This window comes from Aethalodelphis obliquidens, unplaced genomic scaffold (genome assembly GCF_003676395.1).
Source record: "Aethalodelphis obliquidens isolate GAN/ISIS:26980383/991018 unplaced genomic scaffold, ASM367639v1 scaffold7, whole genome shotgun sequence".
NCBI lineage: Eukaryota > Metazoa > Chordata > Mammalia > Artiodactyla > Delphinidae > Aethalodelphis > Aethalodelphis obliquidens.
In genome coordinates, this window is record NW_020837951.1 from 23100912 (window position 1) to 23124293 (window position 23382).

Genomic DNA, 23382 nt, shown 5'->3' on the forward strand with positions numbered 1-23382 from the left:
GGGCCATTTTGGGGACTATATGAAATGGTACATGCAAGGGCCGAGCACAGTACCCAGCTCGTAGCAAATGCTCAGTCAATATTAGCTATTATTGTCAGCAGGAGGACATGATGAATAAATAAAACAGCAGAGAAGAAGGTACCTGAGATCTTTCCTTTGCCAGAATATTCCTTATCTATACATATATAATGAGAGTTATCAATTGTGACTTCATTTATTTGACCTTCACTTTACTTGACACATAGGGAGCAACACATAGGACTAACGATAACCAATACTGATGCACCATATTATAGTGTCCACCAGGGCATTTCCCATCTGATTCCTTGTAATAATACAAAATGCATATTAAAAAGAATCAAGACAGTGATTCTCCAAGAGGGTATGGTGAACATTTAGCCAATAGCTAGTCCTGGAGTGCCTCTTAACCCCCACTGTCATCCCCCTTTGAGATCCACCACTCTAAATAGTTTCAAGGACTAAAAAAGTCTGCCATAAAAGAGTTCCTTCGGCAAGGAAGCAAATTTAGAACCATCTTTATGTATGTACCCAACGTAGAAAGGACTTCTGGTCCCAAATGTGTCTTTTTGTCCAGAGCCCCTGCACAAACAATCCTCTATGTCGTCATCGGCAAATACAAAGGACAACTGGTCAGCACCGCCGGCAACAGGAGGTCCTCGGCAGAACGGCTTTTTAAAGGCAGCTCGCAAAGAAAGCTGTAACCTGTGGCCTCTATTCACCACCGGAAGAGTCTAAATGCTTTTCCCCTTTTGTAACAGAGAACATCTGCCATTCCAGGAGAACAATCCCCCTCCCAGCAGTAAGTTTTACATACAGAGGCAACGTCCTCTTTTTATGTGGCTCTCTCATGTCCTTCGTTAGGAAATGTGCCCCTTTCAAACGGTTTTACAGCCAGAACCCCCAACTTGCCTAACTGGTACCCATCCTGCCTCTTGCCTAAGCACGACTGAAAAATATTGTATATGTGGTTAAATTAATTAAACAAGGAGGTCATTAGACAGAGGTGGCTCTACTGCCATGGAGACCCCCAACAGCAAACCAAAATTTAAGCTGTTATTGCCTCAAGGTTACAAAATCAAAACACTAAGGAGAAACAATACAAACGGCCAGTGAGGCTTTAAGTTACAGCCAATTGCTTACTTTCCTTTCATGGCTTCCACCTTTTCTCTATAAAAGTCTCTGCCCAGCTCCTGTGGGCAGAGTGCTGCTAACCACTTCCGGTTTGGTGCTGCCTAATTTGAATGAGTTTTTGTTCAAATACACTCTTAAAATTCTTACTCTGGCTCAGTTATCTTTTTTTTTCAGTACGCGGGCCTCTCACTGTTGCGGCCTCTCCCGTTGCGGAGCACAGGCTCCGGACGCGCAGGCTCAGCGGCCATGGCTCACGGGCCCAGCCGCTCCGCGGCATGTGGGATCTTCCCGGACCGGGGCACGAACCCACGTCCCCTGCATCGGCAGGCGGACTCTCAACAGCTGCGCCACCAGGGAAGCCCCTCAGTTTATCTTTTAACAATGTAAATAAGTACAAGACTTCTTTCTGAGAAAAAAATCCAAGGCGTGTCCTAGAATGTTCTGTGCTCTTTTTGCAAATACTTAGTTTTTAGTCTCTGTATATAAAACAAGAGGGTAAGGTAAAGACAGCATTTGGGACTTAGCTGGTATATTTGATTAAGATGGCAGCCAAATCACATTATTTCAGCCCAAGAGATATTTCTGTTAACATGGATCTTTGTACTTTTAACACGGATTGATATAGTTCTGTACAGTCATGAAATAAACACAATTCAAGAAAACAATGCAGATCCAAACAGGTGCAGTTGGTCGCTCCAGCTGAGTGAAGGCAAGACACTTCCAGGATGTCAGCACTGGGCAGTTTACTCCTCAGGAGAAAGGACGCTCTGGGACCAGCAAACTCCTTTAAGATCTAGTATGTAGCAACTTCCTAGGAACTTTATTTTGGAAATATAAAGTTCTTAAATGCATGTAAAATGACTGCCTTTCTAGCTTGCCCTGTCCAGAGGTTATTAAAATTCTAGGCTGAGGTTTAGCCATCTTACTTGCTTTTTACTCTTAATAGGATATATTTAAAATCCCCTTGAGAAGACAGCTAGATATTATTACATATAAACTGTGACACTGAAGTGGTTGCCAGGAGCTGAAGGGAGGAGGGGAATGGAGAGTTAGTATTTCATCGGGACAGAGTTACAGTTTGGGATAATGAAAAAGTCCTGGAGATGGATGGTGGTAATGGCTGCAGAACAATACGAATGACATAATGCTAGTTAAAAATGGTTAAAAGTGTGATTTTTGTTATGTATATTTTACCACAGTAAAAAATATAACACTGATAGGTTAATAACAATGATAAAAACAAAAAAGCTGAGATGTGAGGGGAAAATAATGAGACAGAAAAGAGAGAGAGAAAGAAAAGAAAGGGAAAGAAATGGAAAGAAAAGAGATTGATGAGACACTCCTACCCCCTCCCAGGGCAGTGGTGGGAGAATGGCAGTGATCCTAAAAGGGAAAAGTGAACTGAGCCCCCTTCCCCCATCATCAAGAAGAGGGCCCCTCACTCAGAAAACATTGACTACACACCTGCAATAAGAGAATAACAGAATGTACCCTGTACCCTCTTGCACATAAAGGAAACCAAGCCATTGAAAAATTAACTGCATACAAATGGCCAATAAGCAGATGAAAAGATACTCAGCATCACTAGCTAACAGGGAAACGCACATCTAAAGCACAATGAAATGCCACTTGACACCCACTAGGATGGTTATAATCAAAACACAGACAATAGCAAGCATTGATAAGATGTGGAAAAATCAGAACCCCCATCCACGGCTGGTGGGAGTGTAACATGGTACAGCTACTCTGGAAAACAACCTGACAGTTCTTCAAACGGTTAAACACAGATTTACCACATGACCCAGCAATTCCACTCCTAGGTTCATATCCACGACAAAAGAAAACGTCCACACAAAGACTCGTGCGTGAATATTCGTAACAGAATTATTCATAATAGCCCAAACGGGGAAACAACCTAAAAGTCCATCAACTTGTGAATAGACTAGAAAACAAAGCAAAACTCTGGTATATCCATGAAATGAAATACTACTCAGCATTAAAAGAAATGAAATACTAATAGAGGCTACAACATGGATGAATCTCGAAAACACCATGCTAAGCAAAAGAAGCCAGACACAAAAGACCACACGTTGTATGATTCCATTTACATTAAACGTCCGTAACAGGCAAACCTATAGAGACAGAAAGTAGTGCTTGGGATTGGGGGTGAAGTGGAGACAAACTAACAGGACATAATAGGGATCTTATTGGAGTGATGGAAATGTTATTAAACTGGATTATGGTGATGGTTGGTAAATTTACTAGAAATTATTGTACACTTAAGTGTGTGAACTTTATGTTATGCAAATTATGTACCTCAATTATGTTTACAAAAAAAAAGGAATGGTGAACAAAAGAACCGTGATTTAGAGGTACTAACAAGTGAAAAACGAAACACGGAGGAAAGTAGCATAAGAATAGATAAACAGATACATGTATATGTACAGCTATAGCTGATTCACTTTGTTTCAGGGGGATGTAGGGGATGGATTCTCTCGCTGTGATGCAAACATGTAAACTAAAGATTCTATGACAGAGAAAAAAAAGAATAGATAAACAACAGGGTCTACTCTATAGCACAGGGAACTATACTCAATATCTTGTAATAACCTATAATGGAAGAGAATCTGAAAAAGAACATATAGATATAGGTACCCGAATCACTTTGCTGCACACGTGAAACTAACACAACACTGTAAATCAACTACATTTCAAAAAAAAGAAAGAAAAAAGAAAAGAAAGCATAAAGAGAGGCACAAGAGACAGACCCCTCCAGTGAGAACACAGGAAGTAGGTTTGAGGAAAGGCCAGTGGTCCCCCTTAACTGCAGTCTAGACAGACACTGTCTTCATTTCTTCCTTCATGTATTTGTTCATGCAACAACAATTGACAATTGCACATGACAGGCTACACACTCGGTCAGGAGCTGGGATGCAGGTCCTCACAGAGACGACATTCCCGCAGGGGAGACCGGATCTCACGCAAGGACGCTGATGGTTATTCACGTGCCTGGCTTTGCAGGAGAAGCACTAGGGCCTTCGAAAGCACGTGACGATACTGGTCATAAAGCCCTAATATTCGAGCCAAAGACTTGAATATAAATAGGGGTTGGCTGGGCTGGGAGAGAGAGGGAGGAAGAGGAAGAGGAAGGAAGCCTTGAATAAAAGCCATGGGGTTTTAAAAGACATAGCACCTGCCTAAGACAATCTCTGTCTCTGACTGCAGTTAAGGGGGAACACTGGCCTTTCCTCACACCTACTTACTCCCTGTGTTCTCACATGAGGGTCTGTCTCTTGTGCTTCTCTCTTATGCTACTTTCTTTTCTTTATTTTAATATATATATATATTTATTTATTTATTTTTGGCTGCGTTGGGTCTTCGTTGCTTTGTGGCGAGCAGGGGCTACTCCTTGTTATGGTGCACAGGCTTCTCATTGCAGCGGCTTCTCTTGTGGAGCACGGGCTCTAGGTGCACGGGCTTCAGTAGTTGTGGCTCGCGGGCTCTAGAGCGCAGGCTCAGTAGTTGTGGCGCACGGGCTTAGTTGCTCCGCGGCATGTGGGATGTTTCCGGACTAGGGATCGAACCCGTGTTCCCCGCATTGTCAGACGGATTCTTAACCACTGCGCCACCAGGGAAGCCCTGGCTTGCCCTTTTTAAAAGATCATTCTGGTTACAAGTAGGCTGGGTGCAGAGGGCAAAAATAGGCCCAGAGACAGACATGATGGAAGATGGGGCTAGAAATGAAATTGCAGTTCTGAGCCTTAGTCGGTGTGCAAAAGAAACGGAACCAAAGGGTTTTGAACAGGGAGTCCCCAAGTCCTTTCTCAGACCAGATGGACAACCAGAGAGCCAAGGGCAGCGGTAGGGCTCTTGTGGCCACACCCCTTACTGCTTTAGTGGTATGCTAGACAACATTTTCCCAAACTGACCCCCAAAATCACCAGCACTTGTTAAAAATGCTAATTCTCAAACCCAGATCTTCCGGATCTGAATTTTGAAAGCAGAAGCCTGGGAAGCTATACTTTTTTAAATACTGCTGCAGATGACTCTCATGGTCAGGCAAGTTTTAGAAAATATTGATCCATACTTTAAAAAAAAAATCAATATCTAGACAAGCAGCAAAACAGATTAAAATATAATATAGAAGCTATCCCCAAATATGACTACCCTTTTCTTCTAGTGAATCATGATTCAGGCTGAAAAAGGTTAATGGTTCTTTCAAAACAAGAAAAGGTAAAAACAACTTATAAAGGCTGAGCATAGTATAATAAGAAAATAGTGATGAATGTGTGTAATATTGGCTTTCAGCCTCTCTGGTATTGGCACTGTAGGTATAATTCTTGGGTAGATCCGAGTATATTGGTTTCCTGGGGCTACTGTAACAAATTACCACAAACTCAGTGGCTTACAACAACAAAAACTTATTCTCTCACAATTCTAGAGGCCAGAAATCCAAAATCAAGGTACTGGCAGGGCACTGCTTCCTCTGAAGTCTCTAGGGAAGAATACTTCCTTGCCTCTTCCAGCTTCTGGTGTTCTTTGGCTTGGGCTATATGGAAGTCCAACCTCTGCCCGTGTCTCCTCTTGTGGCCTTCATCTCTGTGTTACCTCTTCTTCTGTCTCTTATAAGGACATGTGTCATTGGACTTAGGTTCTACCTGGTTAGTCCAGGATGATCTCACCTCAAGATTCTTAATTACATCTGCAAAGACCTCTTTTCCAAATAAGGTCATAGTCACAGGTACCAGGGTTTAGGACTTGGACATATGGTTTTGCGGGGAAGGAAAGGATTCACAATTCAACCTACTACATAGTGATTTTAAATTGTTCAGCAGGCCTACATGATACTCTTACCTGTATCAGTATTTAGAGGGTGTTTTTAACATAAATGCTCTTAGTTCAACATTCCTCAGAATGACAGAAGTCCGTTTATAAATGAATTCATTCATCTGAGTCATGTATATTTTTAGAAGCATGACTCTATCATTTCAAAATAAGACATGGTATTAAAAAGCCTCATATAGTAGACAAAACCATATTCAGACAACTGACATCACAAAAAAAGTGTCTTTTTCAGAAAGAGAATTTCTAAGCACGAAGAAAGGTACATCTATCTCAAGAAGAGTAACAGGGAGGAAGCCGAAGTATTTTAGTGGTCTCTGCTGACATTCCCCTTAGGAAATGTCAGTGAATCAAGTTTTATTGTAATTAATGTTTTAACAGAACATTTTGCTTTCCCAGGGCAAAAAACAGGAGTAGCTGATATTACAAGGATGTATGAAGTAGCTATTAGAAACAGGAATAGCTGTAGAGGCATGAATATATGATGAATATATGATGAGGAATCTGTAGTTAATTTATGAACGTCAGGCACTTATAGACACAGAAAAAAATAATACTTTAAGGTAGACACAGGGGGCTTCCCTGGTGGCGCAGTGGTTGAGAGTCCGCCTGCCGATGCAGGGGACACGGGTTCGTGCCCCGGTCTGGGAAGATCCCACGTGCTGCAGAGCGGCTGGGCCCCTGAGCCGTGGCCGCTGAGCCTGTGCGTCCGGAGCCTGTGCTCCGCAACGGGAGAGGCCACAACGGTGAGAGGCCGGCATACCGCAAAAAAAAAAAAAAAAGATAGACACAGGGCAGGATGGATACATAAAGCAGTGTGGGGTGGGAAACAGCATGGTACCAAAGGAAAAAAAATTGATAATTGCCGCATAATTGGGAAACCTGACAGAAAAGATCTAAACAGAAGCGTTTCCCTAAATTACATCCACCTAGAGTTTTCAAAAATCATTTATTGAGAAGAGACTGGCGTTAATAGAGTAACTTAATAATATTTGTAGGAGTTTATTGGAGTAGTAAATATATTTGTATTTTGCTTAACTTTTTAAAGTATATAGTGTTCTTTCTTCTGAGTGGGTTCAGTTCTTATGAACTAAAAATCCTCTGTTCTTATAAAACATTCCCAGGTATTCAATAAAAGAAGACAGAAAGAGAGGTTGAGAATGACATCGAAATTGAATAGACCCAAATAAAACTTTAGTCAAGATCCTGGTGCCAAAGAGGTGCACACTGATTAAATGGTAACCTCATAAAATGGGACTTAAGCAAAACTTGTGTGTATCAGAATACACCATTTGCTTTTATACAACAAACTCTGCAGGTACACTAGCAACACACCTCAGAAACTAATTCTTAAAATGATGACAGATTGCAAAATAGCACATCAAAATCCATCAAATTCTATCAGCATCCACCCCCTCTATCCAACATGGCCAAAGATTTCTCAAACTTTGCAAACTTTGCACGAGTAGCCAGCAACACACCAATACATCATTGCAATATATATCATTGTCTTGCAAATTCTGCTAACATAATTACAAGCAAACTTGCAGCATGTGATAATTATTATTTAGATTAGTTGACTCTTTTAACCAATCAAGCTACTTTCCCATCTTATAATACATTTCACTGTGGTATGTTTCTTTGCTTTCTCTAACATCTTTAATACAGATAACGCAAATTCAGCCATCACATTACAAAGGAAAGCTTGAATAAATTCAGCCTGTATATTCTTTTGTACAACCTCTAATTAAAAACCCAGGAGGGAAATCACTCTAGTGATACCTCAATATAAAAAAGGACATTACTTTTTGTTTTTCCAAGAAAACTTCATAAGTGGCATTTATTTAAATTCTAATCATTCAAGCAAAAATGTTAGAATGCCCTCCCACCCCCAGCCTTTGTTAAGTGAAACATAAACAGAATTCCAAGAGAGGAGGACCATTCCCTTGTGTCTATTCCAGTAGTATAAGGGAAGTAGTTATGTCTGATATATTTTGCTACAGATTCCTTAATCTAGACAATGATTACTAATTCATGCATTTAATTTGAACAATGATATAATTAGGTTGATTTCCAGATGACTCATTTTGTAAACCTTTGGCCATTAGCATTCCAGGCAGAGTGGGCCATGTGCTGCCTTCCTGCTGACATCAGTGGAAATCTTGAGTCAAGATCAAAGCTACTTTATGCCTCTCTGACCTTTCTTCACAATGCACAGTGGGGCTTGGGTTTCTCAGCTCAGAATGTTCATATTTGCTTCACTGTCCCCACAGGGTTACCACTTACAATCTACATGTAGATATTCACTGAAGATCCTACAACCGGTCCCTTGGAAATCACAAGTCTTAGATTCTAGCTTTCAGGTGGCTTCCTGATCTGGATCCAAACCTCAGGAGATCTTATTGTGGTTGGCTCACTGAGGCTTCAGCGAACAGAGAGAGAACCCAGTGGGGTGAGGGGCAGTGCTCATTTTGCCCCCAGAAATCTGCCATACACTTACTTTCGTCTAGAGATGCACTTTGAGAATCACACTGGAGAAAGGATGCCTTACCTGGACAGTCATGTCTGCGCTGGATGTGTCTGTGGCTTTCGAGGTTAGCTCATCTCCTGTTAGCAGCACACTCTCCCACCCAACTCCTGAAAAAGAAAAATCAAAATGGTACCATTTGAGCCAAGTGTGTTCAGCTGGTGTAGAGAGATCACTGTTTCGCAGCTTCCAAGCCCGTGTGACTTGAAAGGAGACCAATGATTACCCATAGTTTAACTGCCTGGCAGTTACCAGGAGAGCTTCCTTTCAGAAGTGTGGTCAGTCAGCACCTCCTGTTTTTATCTAATCTCCAAGTCTGGAGTCATTATCTAAATCCTGTATTTTCTAAATAGTATTATTCCTAGTCCAGAGTGGAGAAGAGGTTAAAATGAACTCCAGAATCCAGGTCTCATACTGAGGTCTTATTGGAGCTTAAAGTGGCTCCCCATAACACAGAAATCTGCACATCTGAATCTAATTCAACATCCAATAGCAGTGACCTCAGATTATTCACTGTCCTAGATTCTACACAGCTGCTGGAAATAACCGAGACTTTACACTCACTTTTAAAATCTCTATATATTTCTCCCCAAGTCTTAATGCATGTTAGCTCCTTTTCTCTTAAGCTGTCAGACAGGCTCCAAGTGTGGACATCTGGCAAGATACAAGGTTTTGCTCTCCCCAACCTCAACAAAAGAGATCAGCGGCTGGTGTTTGGAAATACCCATGATCACAGTACAGTAAAACTACACTAATTTAGACGCAATTATGTGTGTGAATGGAGGTGGAATGGTCTATAATAGTGAAAAGTTTGAAGTAACGACAAGTATACTTTTAAAAAACAATATTGCAAGTAAAGTCATCTTCTTAAAAGCTAAGAAGGCAATACTTAGAGTTTCTCAGGGTCCACTTTAATAGGCAGATAGAAATTTTATAATTGGTATAATAACTGCCTACTGGGATATGAGCGCTCATAGCTTAAAGTATTGAAAAGATTGTTTCCTTAAACAGACTAAAACTGTGTAATATTAATTTACATTATTGATTTTCTTGAATAATTTTCTCTAAGGGTAACTTGAGGGCACTATTCATGCCGGATCTGCGTGTATCACCCAAATTCCAAATTTCAACTGTCTAGCATTATGTTAAATGAGGACTGGCACATTTTCCTGTTTGCCACATAGTAAATATTTTAGGCTCTGAGGTCAGACCACTTCTGTTGCAGCTTCTCAAGCTGCCATTATGGAGGAAAGCAGCCAAGATAACATAAAAACAAATGGACACAGCTGGGTTCCGATAAAACTTTACTTACAAAAACAGGCGCTGGGCTGTTTTGGCTCATGAGACGTGCTCTACCAGCCTCTGTACTAAATCAAGAAGCCAGAGATGTGTCCAGGAAAGATTGTGATACTTCAGCATTTTTCTAAGGATCAACTGGACGAATCAGATGGTGAAACTATAACAATTGTTTGCAATTACATGACACTTTAAAGAAACTAATAGGAGATTAATTAAATGTTAATACATTAGCACTGGTTGCATCGCCTTGTTTCATAGTCTGAATCCTTGAGAGCCTCATTTCACAGGAAATACGCACAATGGATTACTCAGGATCCGTGGGCTAGAATTTATTGCAAAGTACAAATAATTGTCTCTCACTGGGTTGTAAAAATTGGGTCAGAGAAGTTTGATGACTTGCCCTACAATTTCCTCTCAGGGAGGTTGTGGGCTTTGTCTTAAATGCACGTTTCTGGGAAAGAAATCTTTGCTCCCACATGAATAGATTATTTCCCAGACACATCTCGCATTTAACTAAAGCCCCTCCTGGTTTAAGCCACCGTTGGTGCCTGTTGGATCTGGCTGGCAGAGACATACAGATGTTGGGCATGATGGACAAATATATGATATTTAATTATGGAATCATTTGAATTATTGTTCAGCAAATATTCGGTCCCCTTCTCTCCCACTGTGGGAGAAACTGTCTTCCCTGTCCTACTGATGTTTGCTTTGACCAATGGGATTTTAGTGGATATCATGCAAGCAAAGGTTTGAAATGGGTTTGAGTGGTGATGTTTGCCCTCTTGCACTTCTGCTCTAGCATGAGAAGGACATGTCCCAGTTGGCCTGCAAGGAAATGAGAGTCATGGGGACCAGACTTGGACCCAATCCACACCTTGCAGCTAAGCCACAGCCAACCCCTAGCCCAACTGCATATGCATGACAATAAAAGCGACTGAGTTTGGGGATGATTTGTCAAGCAACATTATTGTAACAATAGCTAATAGATGCAATCTATAACGAAAATCATAGATGAAAATCATTTTGGATTAAGTATTTCATTTTTAACTATGCAAATATAATTCCCTTTGTTGCATAAAATTCATTTACAAGTATTAATTCCCATCTCTCTCTCTATATTATATCCCACTTTGGGAAGAATCTTTTCTCTGCTATAACCATTCCTTTCATAAGCAATACTATCTTTATGAAAGGATATATGGCCACAAGAAAGAGCTATGAGACATAAATATATGTGTATTCTCAGAATTTTAGCCTGCAGTCAAGAAACCACTTCAGAATTCATGGAAAGAGTGAGAGAAAATAGATATAACATTTCAACTGAAAAATGTTATTAATCCTGATAATAAGTTGTGAGGACAGAAAAATGTTATTTTAAAAGAGAGAAGCAAAATTCCTTCCAGGTAGAAAGCTGTTTTTGGAGAACAAAGCAACTTTACGAGCCATTTGAGTATGAAAAGGTGGAAGGAAAAGAAAAATGGAAGAGGTCCATTTAGAAGGAGAGTAGCTGAAAAATGCTGGAACAAGAGCTGGCAGTAAGAAATTCCCAGGGGGTGATAAAAAGGACTTTTCAGAACAGTTATGTTTTAAAAATCAATCTTAAATTATTCATCGTGCTGTGTCAGGATGTAATTCTCCCCTTACTCTCATAACTTCAGAGAAGATCTGTCTTACACCATTGTGTTCTGTTGGTGTTGTTGACTGGACATTAATAAGGTCCCACATTTGGACCTCAGGGCAGAGAGAAGAGAGCAGCCATCTGTACATGGGAGCTCCCTGCAAAAGTGGAGTTTGAGAAGGACATGATAATAAGACTCTTGGAGAGGGTACTAGACCTGCACACTACACCTGATAGGGCTACGGGTCAATTTTCTTTCATAACCAATGTACAAGAGATCCTCCCATTTTGCAGACTTGAAGATGCAAGATGACTGACATGTCTTTATTGAATGATGCTTAAACATGTAAAAAAGCCACTTCCATTTCCAAAATAGTGATTGTACCACACGTGGGTAGGGGTGTAGCTTAGATTGCTTGTTTGAGATTCCTTCAGTGCTAGGATTTTATCAACAACTTTCCATGTTGATTTTTATCACCATATATATATATATATATATATATATATATATAATTTGATACAAAATATAGAATATATATATTTCACATATATTTCTACCTACTGTACTTTCAAATAACCACTTTTATATCCCCCCTTCTCCCTTGGCTCAACCTCTTATTTATAACATTTTTGAGAAACTATATTTTATATTATTTCTACAATCCCTAGCAATACTACTACTATTTTAATTACATTTTTAAAAGACTGGATCAAACCTTCAGGAAAAAATAACTTCTCTCTCCCTCCCAGAAGAAAATAAGTTTGCATTTCCCTGTAGTGGAAAAATTGAGACCTGTCTACTTGTAGCTGAGGGATGCTTATGAATACTCCATCAGGGACAGTTTTATGAAGATCTTGCAGGAATAAATCAAATCCACCATGAATTTGTCTCTGTTCCTTTTTCTACACCTCCTTACTTAGCTACACGGTCAGATAAATACATCCCTTTGCCCAAGCTTCCAGTTCCCTGGCGTCCACATCCCTGGATCTCTGTTCCCAGGGCACACTCTGCTGATTGGCTTGGTCACTCTCTCTATCGATTTCTGTTGGGAATAATATGACAGGGCAGTGCAAGCGAAAGGAAGGAGGCTGGGCTCAACCCTGGCTGGAGAAGCCAGGGGCATACCTGAGGACCAGCAAGGAGAGGGTTTGAGCTGGTAGCAGGTAGCCACAAGGTCTTGAGCAGGGTAAACTATAGACAAGATGATTCTGTGTGTTTGAACAAAGGGAGGCAGGACTAGACTGAACAGTGGAGAGGGTGAGCAAACTAAGGAGGCAGGCTTGGTGGGGAAGCAACTGATGGCATCCCAGGAAACACTGGGTGACTTCCTTAGTTCTGATCCTGGCTGGTACTAAAAATAAATAAAAATTAAGGGTCCAAGGCTTAGAGGGAGAGGGTAGAACTGCACGGGAGGATGCTAATTGTACTCAGAGCCCCTGGAATCACCATGTGTCACGAGGTGAAAGCAGATTAAGAAAGAGAGGAAGACAGGTCAGCATGGACTCTTATGTGCAAGAGAACGGACCTTTGCTCTAGCCCATCTGCCCACACAGATTCTAGACAGATCGTTGGACAAAGTGGGTGGCCAAGGTGGTCATTAGTGCTGTTCACCAAATGCTCCTGGTTCCTTCCTCTCATGGACACGTAACAGGATTTCACTTCCTGGCCCCGTTAGGGTTGGGGAGGTCATGAGACTAGCTCTGGCTGATAAGTGTGGGCAGCAGTAGCATGGATCGCTTCCGGCCGGAGCATTTAACTGCTGATGGAGGACCCTCCGGAGTACCTTCCCCTCCACCACGGTGAATGGCAATGTTCTAGACAGTGGCGATCCTACTGGCCTAAGGCCCAGCCGAGAGGGTAACACAAAGCACAGACACAGCCAGCCCACAATGGCCACGTAACACGAATGAGAACTAAACCTTTATTATTTTAAGCCAAAGGATTGGGGCTGTTTATTACGGTAGCATCACATAGCCCAGCCTTAGGAAAGGAAGGAGCCCTTCCAGACCCACCTTCCCCATCAACCTCCAGTTCCCATTACAGAGAGTTCTTCGGACAAATCTGTATCTATCCTCTAAATACATTCTACCATTTAAATATCGTCTCCTCAACCAGGTTCTAATCGCCCATACTTTCTACTTCCTTGGGGGGGTCACTCTCTGATTCCACTGTGCCCCCGTGCTTATTGCACAGATCGGTTGCATCTCATGAAGGATGTAGGTTCTAAAGACAAAAGGCACAAACTTGCATGATCAAAACTGCCCTTGAGATATTCCAGCTCTGTCATATCATGTGCTTACGGGAATCAAGATTCTCAGTGTAGAAAAAGATACAGATGTAATATAGAAAAAGTTCAGTAAAGCCATGTATTTGAATTGGAAATACCAGAATAAACACATGAGATGAGTTACATTTAAAAATTAGGGACTTCCCTGGTGGCGCAGTGGTTACGAATCTGTCTGCCAATACAGGGGACACGGGTTCGAGCCCTGGTCTGGGAAGATTCCACATGCTGCGGAGCAACTAAGCCCATGCGCCACAACTACTGAGCCTGTGCTCTACAGCCCACGAGCCACAACCACTGAAGCCTGTGTGCCGCAACTACTGAAGTCCATGCGCCTAGAGCCCGTGCTCCACAACAAGAGAAGCCACCACAATGAGAAGCCCACATGCAGCAACAAAGACCCAACACAGCCACAAATAAATAAATAAATAATAAAAATTAAAATTAGGGCTTCCCTGGTGGCACAGTGGTTGAAAGTCCACCTGCCGATGCAGGGGACACGGGTTCGTGCCCCGGTCCGGGAGGATCCCACATGCCGCGGAGCGCCTGGGCCCGTAAGCCATGGCCGCTGAGCCTGCACATCCGGAGCCTGTGCTCCGCAACGGGAGAGGCCACAGAGGTGAGAGGCCCGCGTACAGGAAAAAAAAAAAAAAAAGGAAAAAAAAATTAAAATTAAATGTGTGTATGGATACATGTAAAAAAGAATAATAATAACTGCCCTTGAAAATTCCTCAAATCTCCCAAACTGTCCAATTAGCACCGTACTTCAGAAAGCCCAACAGAGCCACTTTTGCTCCAGCTTTGGAACAGACCATTTCTCCTGTTAAGTACCAGATGATGCTGTTGGCTTGTACTAAGGATCATGTTGTACAAAACAATACAGATCTTGAAACTAGGATTTCTCTGTGTTTGAAGATGCTCACAATATGAGAGATAGAAGGAGCTGAGACTGACAGCAGGAACAGCAGAAGAATACCTCCCTTGTCATCCTCCTACTGGGTTGTATGATTGACAGTGCTTTTAGCCAAAGGTAATCAAAAGCCTATTTAATAAAGGCTTAAACAACAGAGGATAGACTGGCTCATGTCACAAGAAGTCCCAAGGTAGTTTGGTTGCAGAGGTAGTTAATTCAATGGCTCCACAGCCTCATGGCCTTACTTTGACCTCTCTGCAATGCTCTTGACTCTCCTCTGGGGTCCCAAGATGGACACAGCAGTTCCATGTGCCACAAAAACATCCAGTAGCACAAGAAGGGAGGAGTTAATACGCCTTCCACAAAAGCACCCTCCTCACACACCCAAGCCGACGCCCAAAGTCTCACTGGTCAGAAACAGAGCATAAGTCTATGCCTAACCCAATCATGGAAAAAGGGAATGGAATTATCAAAATTGGCTTGGACCTAATGAATCAAGATTTACCCCCTGGGTCGGTGAGGGTCTCAGCCTTCTCTGAGCACATGGCCACCGGGAGGATAAACAGAGGGACAAAACAAGATCTCGGCAGGCAAAAAAGAAGGGGACAGGTTGATGGCTGTCAGACAAGCACCAGTAGGGTCTGTCACAAGAGGACGTGCACATAGATTGGAATAGCAGCCAGGATCCCTGACAGTTTTAAAATTTCTATTTTTCTTCTTCCTCTCATTACTTTAGTTAGAAATACACAGTCGAATTCGTATAAGTACAATACACAGATGGTGCCGGGACTCAGCCCTGCCTTCCAGCGCCAGCTCCTCAGGGGGACGGTGTCTTAGCCCTAGAGTGACGTTTCCACCTGCTCCCTCCGCTGTGAACTCAGCCCTGAGCATTAGCCCCGCCTGTTGGGCCTGAGCAGGGAAAGCCTTTCAGTGTGTCTGTCTGACGGCATTTGCTCGTCCATGCTGCCTTAGAGGGCCCTTATCAACTAGCTTGTAAGCACCTGTGGGCAGGGAGTGGGCCTGATACCCAGTTAGTCTCCCCCAGTGGCTGTTAAATGAGCAGCGTTTAGTTCGAGGCAGCCAGTTTCGAGGGGTAGGAGCTTCAGAGTGGGGCCTGGGTAAGAGCAGAGAGTGCACAAAGGAGAAAAGAGAAACACAAAGGCACTGGTAATGAGATAGGCTGGGACCTGGGACCCTAACCAGAGTGCTCGCACCTGGAGAGACATCTCCTCCAGCAACAGAATACACGGAAACGATAAGCAACGAAAAATAACTGCATGCGTGTGCAGTTGGGGCAATTACGAACAATAAGATACAGAAAGGCCACAAACCAACAGCCATTTCTGAGGTGCCTGGAGCAAACACAGGGTACTGTACATGATCTCTGCACACAGCACCACCAAGGGGGGGGGCAGACCACCTAAGCCTTGCCTCCTGCCCAACCCACGGACCTGCCCCTGTTGTTACCCTATTTAAGGACCCAAGCGCCTCCTCTCAGGGAGCGAGCAAAGGCACCAGTTTCTTGTTTTCGCTTCCTCGTGCAGCGTGAGTCCCGATAAAGCCTTGCCTGAGATTCTCATCTGGCCTCTAATCAATTTCTATCAACGAAAGAGTCCAAGGGCCTGGGTTGATAACAGTAACAGTCCCACTTTGGAGCTGATTCCCTCTAGATGCTGAAGAAACAGACTGTGATTGGTCCTTTCCCCCAGAGCCAGGCAAGACCTGGTGGTTCTGGACACTTGCCATCAAACCACTGGAGGTGCAGTCACCGGACATAAAACATCTGGGTGGTGAGACCCTGTGTACCTTGAAGACGGGGCTGTCCCTTCACCGGCCACACCCCCACGCCCACCTCAGTCCTCAGTCAGCACAGTGAGGGCTGGCACGTCATGGGGGATCCTTAAATATTTCCCTAACTGAATTGGAGCTGGAAGGGGCCTTGAGGCCGCCTGTGCCTCTTTCTTACCAGGACAGAAGGCTCTGTCATCTGATGATACTCCTCAGCCTTCACATGGCCATTTCCTGGTCACCTTCCTCACCACTTCACAAGGTCATGCTGCTGGGGCAGCTGGAATGGACCATCTTAAGAAGAGCTGAGCCACAGACAGGTTGGGGAGAAAAGATCCCAGATGATGCCTTACATAGCCCGGCGAAAGGCAAGAACAGAGGACACAGTGGAGGGGCCGTGGCTGGGAGTGGACCTTTTGTTTACTGGCACCTTGGTGGAGGTTCTCAGGTGCTTCCAACCTTCTTGCCTATCGTGGCTATTCTCTTCTTCATCACATCTCTGCCTCAGCCTTCATCGGTGCATTGACCTAGAAACAGCCACAGAACTACAGAGAAGTCTGGAGCCCAGGCTTTCATGTTTCAGTGAGAAAACCAAAGGCCTGAGATGCAAAAGCATGAGTCAAGGGCCCACAGAAAGTAGCTGCTAAGCTGGGTCTGACAGAGACAAGATTGCCTGATTTCCTAGACGAGGGTTCTTCCTGGGGCCCAAATGATATCAACCCCATTTTACAGACAAAAGATAGACCCATTGTGAAAATTTCATTGATCACAATGAAAAGAAAGGGGTTAGGGCCTGGGTCCCCCTGCGTCTAAACTCTCTTCCTCATCCAAGTCTTGGAATTGAGACTTGGCTAGATACTTCTCTTCCTTTTAATCGCCTTTCGCTCCCTTTGGGTTTGAACAATCTCACTTTGTTCTTGGAGGAGTTCTCAGCATGGTGGTCATTAAAACCTAGCGGAATTTCAGAACAATGATTTGCCTCTCAACACTTGGCTTTGGGAAACCCCACCCAAGGACTAGCTGATGGGACTTGCTTCCTCTGGATGGGAAGCCCCACCCCGGCGCTTGGAGGCGTAGGGCAGGATGTGACCCCACCCCGCTCGCCCCACTCCAGGTGGTGGCTCATCCTTGCCTCTGAGCCCCAGCTTTCTCTTCCCTGGGATGGATGTAAAGACCAGGCCTTGGGGCCTCGAGAAGCAATGGTGGCAGGGGCACTTCTCCCTCTCTTGACTCCTGTTCCTGAGGAGAGCTCATCGGGGAAAAAGAAAAGTCCACCATTTGGACGAATTATTGGAAATAACTTGAAATAATCCATTATTTCCATAACTGGAGATAATCCATTTCCTCAACTCTGAGGCCGTTGGACCCCCTCCCCCACCTACACTTCCTTGAATAAGGGAAGTTTGTCCGGGTGCCTCTCAGGGCAGATGTTTAGGGAGCTCAAGGATGCACAAAAATAAAGCCTCAATGTCTTGACCAGTGTGCCCACGTCCTCTCCACTCCATCGCTCTCTCCACCAACATGGCCACGACAACACCAATCATGACAGCTAAACTGTACTGAGGATGCGCTACGGATCAAGGACTAGGTCTTCATGGGTATCATCTCATTCAATCCTCACACGATACAGGTACATGAGGCAGGTACAATATTACCCCCACTTTACAGAGGAGAAAACTGAGGCTTAGAAAACTTAAAACTGAACTAGCAAGTGATGGAACCAAGATTTAGTCCCAGCGCTCTGACTTCAGAGGCTATCTGCCTAACCAGTACAATTTACTGCCGCCCAAAAGAGCTTACTACCATCCCAAAGATTGTATTTCTTTTGTTTTCAGAGATAGGGGGACAGGAAGCTTGAGGACATATTGAAAAAATCAAGATTTGCTGAGGGGAAGTTTTCTTCCTGGAGGTTCCCATTCAAGATGGTTTCTGAGCTCACAAAGAGCAGATCAAATAAAGCCTTTGTGGTGGGGTCCCCGGAGAGATATAGAGCCACGGCTGGCGCTGAACCCAACCCAGTGCAATTCAGCAAACATTTACGAGGGGTTTATAGGGCCTCTCTGTGGCGGCGAGGATGGGGCAGTTGTCCTTTCACACAGGAAGAGCTCCAAGGCACAGCCCTGTGGAATCCCACGACAATCTAGTTCTGCAGAGGCTGACCTGTGCAGCAGAACCTTAGAAAGATGGATGAGGATTAAGACTAGGAAAGCACCTAGTACCTGTGAGCTCCACCTTGGGTTTAGACACCCCACAAAAACCCTGCAACAAACTTTGGGTGCTCTCAGAGGCAAGCATGCAGAGAAGTGGAAACTTACAGCACCCTGGGCTGGAAAATAGTTTGCTGACTTTCTCCCTGTAAGCATGGGGTAGGAAGGTGTAACAACAACAATAACAACAATAATAATAGCAGCTATTATTTCTTAAGTTCTTGTTATGTGCTCTTCGTTGTGCTATATTTAACATATATTATCTCACCAACACTCAAAAAGCCCACATGAAGTAGGCCCTATTTTTTTTGTATGTATACATACATTTATCTTTACTTACAAATATCCATAATATAAATATACATGTACATACATACATATACATTATTTGGAGTATAATTGCTTTACAATGGTGTGTTAGTTTCTGCTTTATAACAAAGTGAATCAGTTATACATATACATATGTTCCCATATCTCTTCCCTCTTGCGTCTCCCGCCCTCGCACCCTCCCTATCCCACCCCTCAAGTAGGCCCTATTTTTTTTTTTTTTGCGTTACACAGGCCTCTCACCGTTGTGGCCTCTCCCGTTGCAGAGCACAGGCTACGGACGCGCCGGTTCAGCGGCCATGGCTCACGAGCCCAGCCGCTCCGCGGCATGTGGGATCTTCCCGGACCGGGGCACGAACCCGTGTCCCCTGCATCGGCAGGCGGACTCTCAACCACTGTGCCACCAGGGAAGCCCCCAAGCCAATTTTGAAAATGGTTTGTTTTGGCCTGCCTGAGCCAGTCCTCAGAAATTAAAGCCTTTTTAGGCAACCATGCCCCTTGCAGCAAACTCAAGGGCCCCTACTCAGAGGTTAGAGAACTAACAGCTTAAAGCCTGGTTTACTCTCAAGTTAATCTGCAGATATCACCATTCGGGCGGCCCCCCCTCCATGTCCAATAAAGGATGCTGTTACAGTCTCCACAGCATCCCGGTTATGAGATTTGCCAGCCTGATTTTACTAGGTTGGAAAGATCTTTGATATTTAGTCCCTAAACATGTGATCTAAAATTAAATAATTAAATAACACAACATTGTAAATCAACTATACTTCAATAAAATTTAAAAAATAAATAAATAAAACTGGCAAGAGAGTGAAAAAAATTAAATAAAAATCCAAGCCACCATCTTGGATCCAGTTCCCATGCAAGGGAGATGCATTGACCTATTAATGATTAAAACGGCAGGTAGTGACACGGACATATTTAGGGTCGTTGGGCTCTTTGGAGGGTCAATCACCCAGCTGGCATGCTGTGACTTTCCCTCTCTTGGCTGTGAAAAGGGTGCCGTGGACCGAAGGCACAGTGGAGCGCGTGGCCCTTGGGGACAGGAAGAAGCTGGGCTCTGTCAAGCTTTCCCACCTGACGCCCCCTCCCCAGCCTCACTGCCACTGCACCAGTTCAGGCTTCCAGAGGTCTCCCAACTCAGAAGTGTCTTCTGTATCATCACCACTATTATTTTTCAGAAATGTAACTGTGGTTCCATGGCTCCCAACCTTGACCTCCTTCCTTGCATTTCCACTCTGTGCCAGGCACTGTGCTTGGGCTGGGGAGACCCAGTGCAGGCCCTCAGGAAGCTGGTTGTCTGGGAGGAGGTTTTCTCTGGGCAATCTGATTTCCAGCATCACTCTGTTCCCTCACTGTATGGGGCCTCCTCTGGCTGTGAGGCCAGGATGTTGTATTTCCGCCCTGAGTTCTAGGCGTCCTGCCAGTGCCTCCTCTCCTTCCCTTGGGGCGGGGGTGGGGAGCTGTGGTGGTGTCAGGTGACCCCTGGGAGCTCACTCAGCCATTCAGAAAACCCACCTGAATTAAGTAGAAGTATATAGGGGAGAATATTTTTAGAAAAGCCTCTGGAAAGTTCAGAAGGGTTCTTAGGGTCATCATCAGTCCAGAAGTTACAAACGGTGGCCCTTCTAGCTCGTAGGCATGCTTTGTCGAGTCTGCAAGGCTCTGTTGTTGCTTTAAATGATTTAGTTGCCAAGATTTAAAATTCATGAGAATTTACGTGAACAATCCAAACAAATATCTAGTTTCTCTTGAAAAAAATGAGAAGATTTGGCAAAACTAGGCCCAGTAGCCACCACGCTAAACGGTAGCAACTGTCAAGATCTATGTATTGATAACTACCTTTATACATGAGATTTACCTGCTCTGAGGCCTCAGTCTCCACCACTCTCTATTGTTTTATTTGTGGGTTGACATCACTCACTAATGTTACCTGTCTGGCCCTTAATGGCATCTGAGTTTGCCATCCAGTCTGGTTTAATTCCCACAGTGTCCCTCATGAGGAGGCTGAGTAAAGTTGTGAACTAATCCCATTTCAAATTCTTTTTTTTTAAAATTGAGGTCTAGTTGATTTACAATGTTGTGTTAGTTTCAGGTATACAGCAAAGTGATTCAGTTACGCTCGGAAGTGCACACACACACACACACACACACAGAGTTATTCTTTTTCAGATTATTTTCCATTACAGGTTATTACAAGATTTTGAATATAGTTCCCTGTGCTACACAGTGGGTCCTTCAGATTTTTTTCGAAGAAGATTTTTTTTTTTTTGCGGTATGCGGGCCTCTTACTGTTGTGGCCTCTCCTGTTGCGGAGCACAGGCTCCGGACGCGCAGACTCAGCGGCCATGGCTCACGGGCCCAGCTGCTCCGCGGCATGTGGGATCTTCCCAGACCGGGGCACGAACCCATGTCCCCTGCATCTGCAGGCGGACTCTCAGCCACTGCGCCACAAGGGGAGCCCCTCGAAGAAGATTTTTTGAAGTAGATTGAATTTAAACCATCAGTTGAAAAAATTGACTTGGCCAAAGCTGGTTAGTAACTTATTCCTGAACTGTCAGGAAAACCACAGGACCATGGCAAGTTATTGCACCACTCTAAGCCTTAGTTCTCTTTACCTCACAGGGTTGTGTTTTTTTTTGTTGTTATATATTTTTTTGTTGTTGTTTTTTGGCTGCACAGCATGTGGGATCTTAGTTCCCCGACCAGGGATCAAACCCATGCTCCTTGTGTTGGAAGTGCAGAGTCCTAACCACTGGACCGCCAGGGAATTCCCGAAACCTCATAGGGTTTTGCTGTGGATTAAATGAGCTAATACATGGAACTCCTCAGCTCACTGCCAGGAAGAGAGCAAGCACTCAATATATGTTAGTTATTACTACCATTGTTTTTATTCTGTGATGCCATAATGGCTACCCTTTTACATAAATGGCTTCTAGGAATATACAGCAGTGCAGATTGTGGCTAAGAAAAGTGTTGCCAGGAGAAATAGCAGATACCCAGATCTAAATCAAGGCTTCCAAAGTCTTTATGTGGCTGGGGTCATAATTATCACTCCTGCTGGCTTGCTCCGTTAACTTTATTTTTTCTACAAATACCAGTGATGATTTGGTCCCTTCCTTGCCCCCCAGATTATCATAGCTCTTAACTAGAAATTACTTTACCTACATGGGAATTTCTGTAGAAATGGGATTTTAGCAGATCTGTGGGCCCGCAGGTGGGGAGTCAGCTAGTCTGGTGTTATGGGCTGAACTGTGTTCCCCTAAATTCACTATTTTGAAGCCCTAAGCCCTAGTTCTTTAGAATGTGATTGTATTTGGAGTTAGGGTCTTTAAAGAGATTAAGTGAAAATGAGGCTGTCTGAGTGGGCCCTAATCCAATCTGACTGGTGTTCTTCTAAGAAGAGGGTATTTGGACACACAGAGAGACACCATGGGCGCACACAGAGAAGACAGTCCCTGCAAGCCAAGCAGAGAGGTCTCAGAAGAAACCCAACCTGCTGACACCTTGATCTTGGACTTCTAGCTTCCAGAACTGTGAGAGAATACATTTCTGCTGTTTAGGCAGCCCTGGCAAATGAACCCACTTGGGTAACAGAGGGTCAGGGCACGAACCAGGAGAGCCCCTGTATCACAGCTGATGGGTGTGGAGCAGCGGGCAACTCCCAGAACTGGGTCCACGGCAGGGCTTGGGATCAGAGAGGAGGAACAAGACCTGTGACGAAGGATAGGAAGCAGGAGGTGGTCAGGATGGATCCCCGAGACACAGCCAGAGCCCTTGGCTAGGATGTTAAACGCTCTCAGCAGGCTGTTTGTGCGCGTGTGTGTGTTTTTTGCGGTACGCGGGCCTCTCACAGTTGTGGCCTCTCCCGTTGCGGAGCACAGGCTCCGGACGCGCAGGCCCAGTGGCCATGGCTCATGGGCCCAGCCGCTCCGCGGCATGTGGGATCTTCCCAGACCGGGGCACGAACCCGCGTCCCCTACATCGGCAGGCGGGCTCTCAACCACTGCGCCACCAGGGAAGCCCTCAATTAATTTTTATATTGTTTTTTTATAAGCCTGTGTTGTTTTCAATTCAAGAGTGCTTGTGTGGCTGGAAACAAACAAGCCTGATGTTTCTCAAGTTTAAAAACCCATTTGGGAGTTTGGCTTGATCCACTACAGAAGTCTGGAAGCTAAAACTCAGATAACTGTTTGACCAGACTTTTGGGAGGCCTCCATAACACCGCATCAGAGTATTTATATCCCGAAGTCTCCTTTCACTATCATGGGCAAATTTATCTACTGCTTTCCTGGACACAGATGAACATTTTTAAAGTATCCACAACTCAAAATGACACAGGCTCACTCTGGTGATTTGATATACGGTGGGGACAAAATTATTAGTGTGAGTTCCTCCCTTCTCCCCTCCCCTCCGCTGCTACA

The 23382-nt window shown here is 44.1% G+C and overlaps 1 protein-coding gene across 16 annotated transcripts in view; it reads right to left on the reverse strand.

Moving 5' to 3' along the window:
- The window catches only part of PALM2AKAP2 (PALM2 and AKAP2 fusion), a 607743-nt gene that overhangs the window by 130347 nt on the left and 454014 nt on the right, over nt 1-23382 (reverse strand). For all 16 annotated transcript variants that reach the window (XM_027105241.1, XM_027105248.1, XM_027105256.1 and 13 more), the window contains one exon: nt 8546-8631. In XM_027105241.1, coding sequence (XP_026961042.1) covers nt 8546-8631 — 86 coding nt within the window. The remainder of the gene's footprint in view (nt 1-8545; nt 8632-23382) is intronic.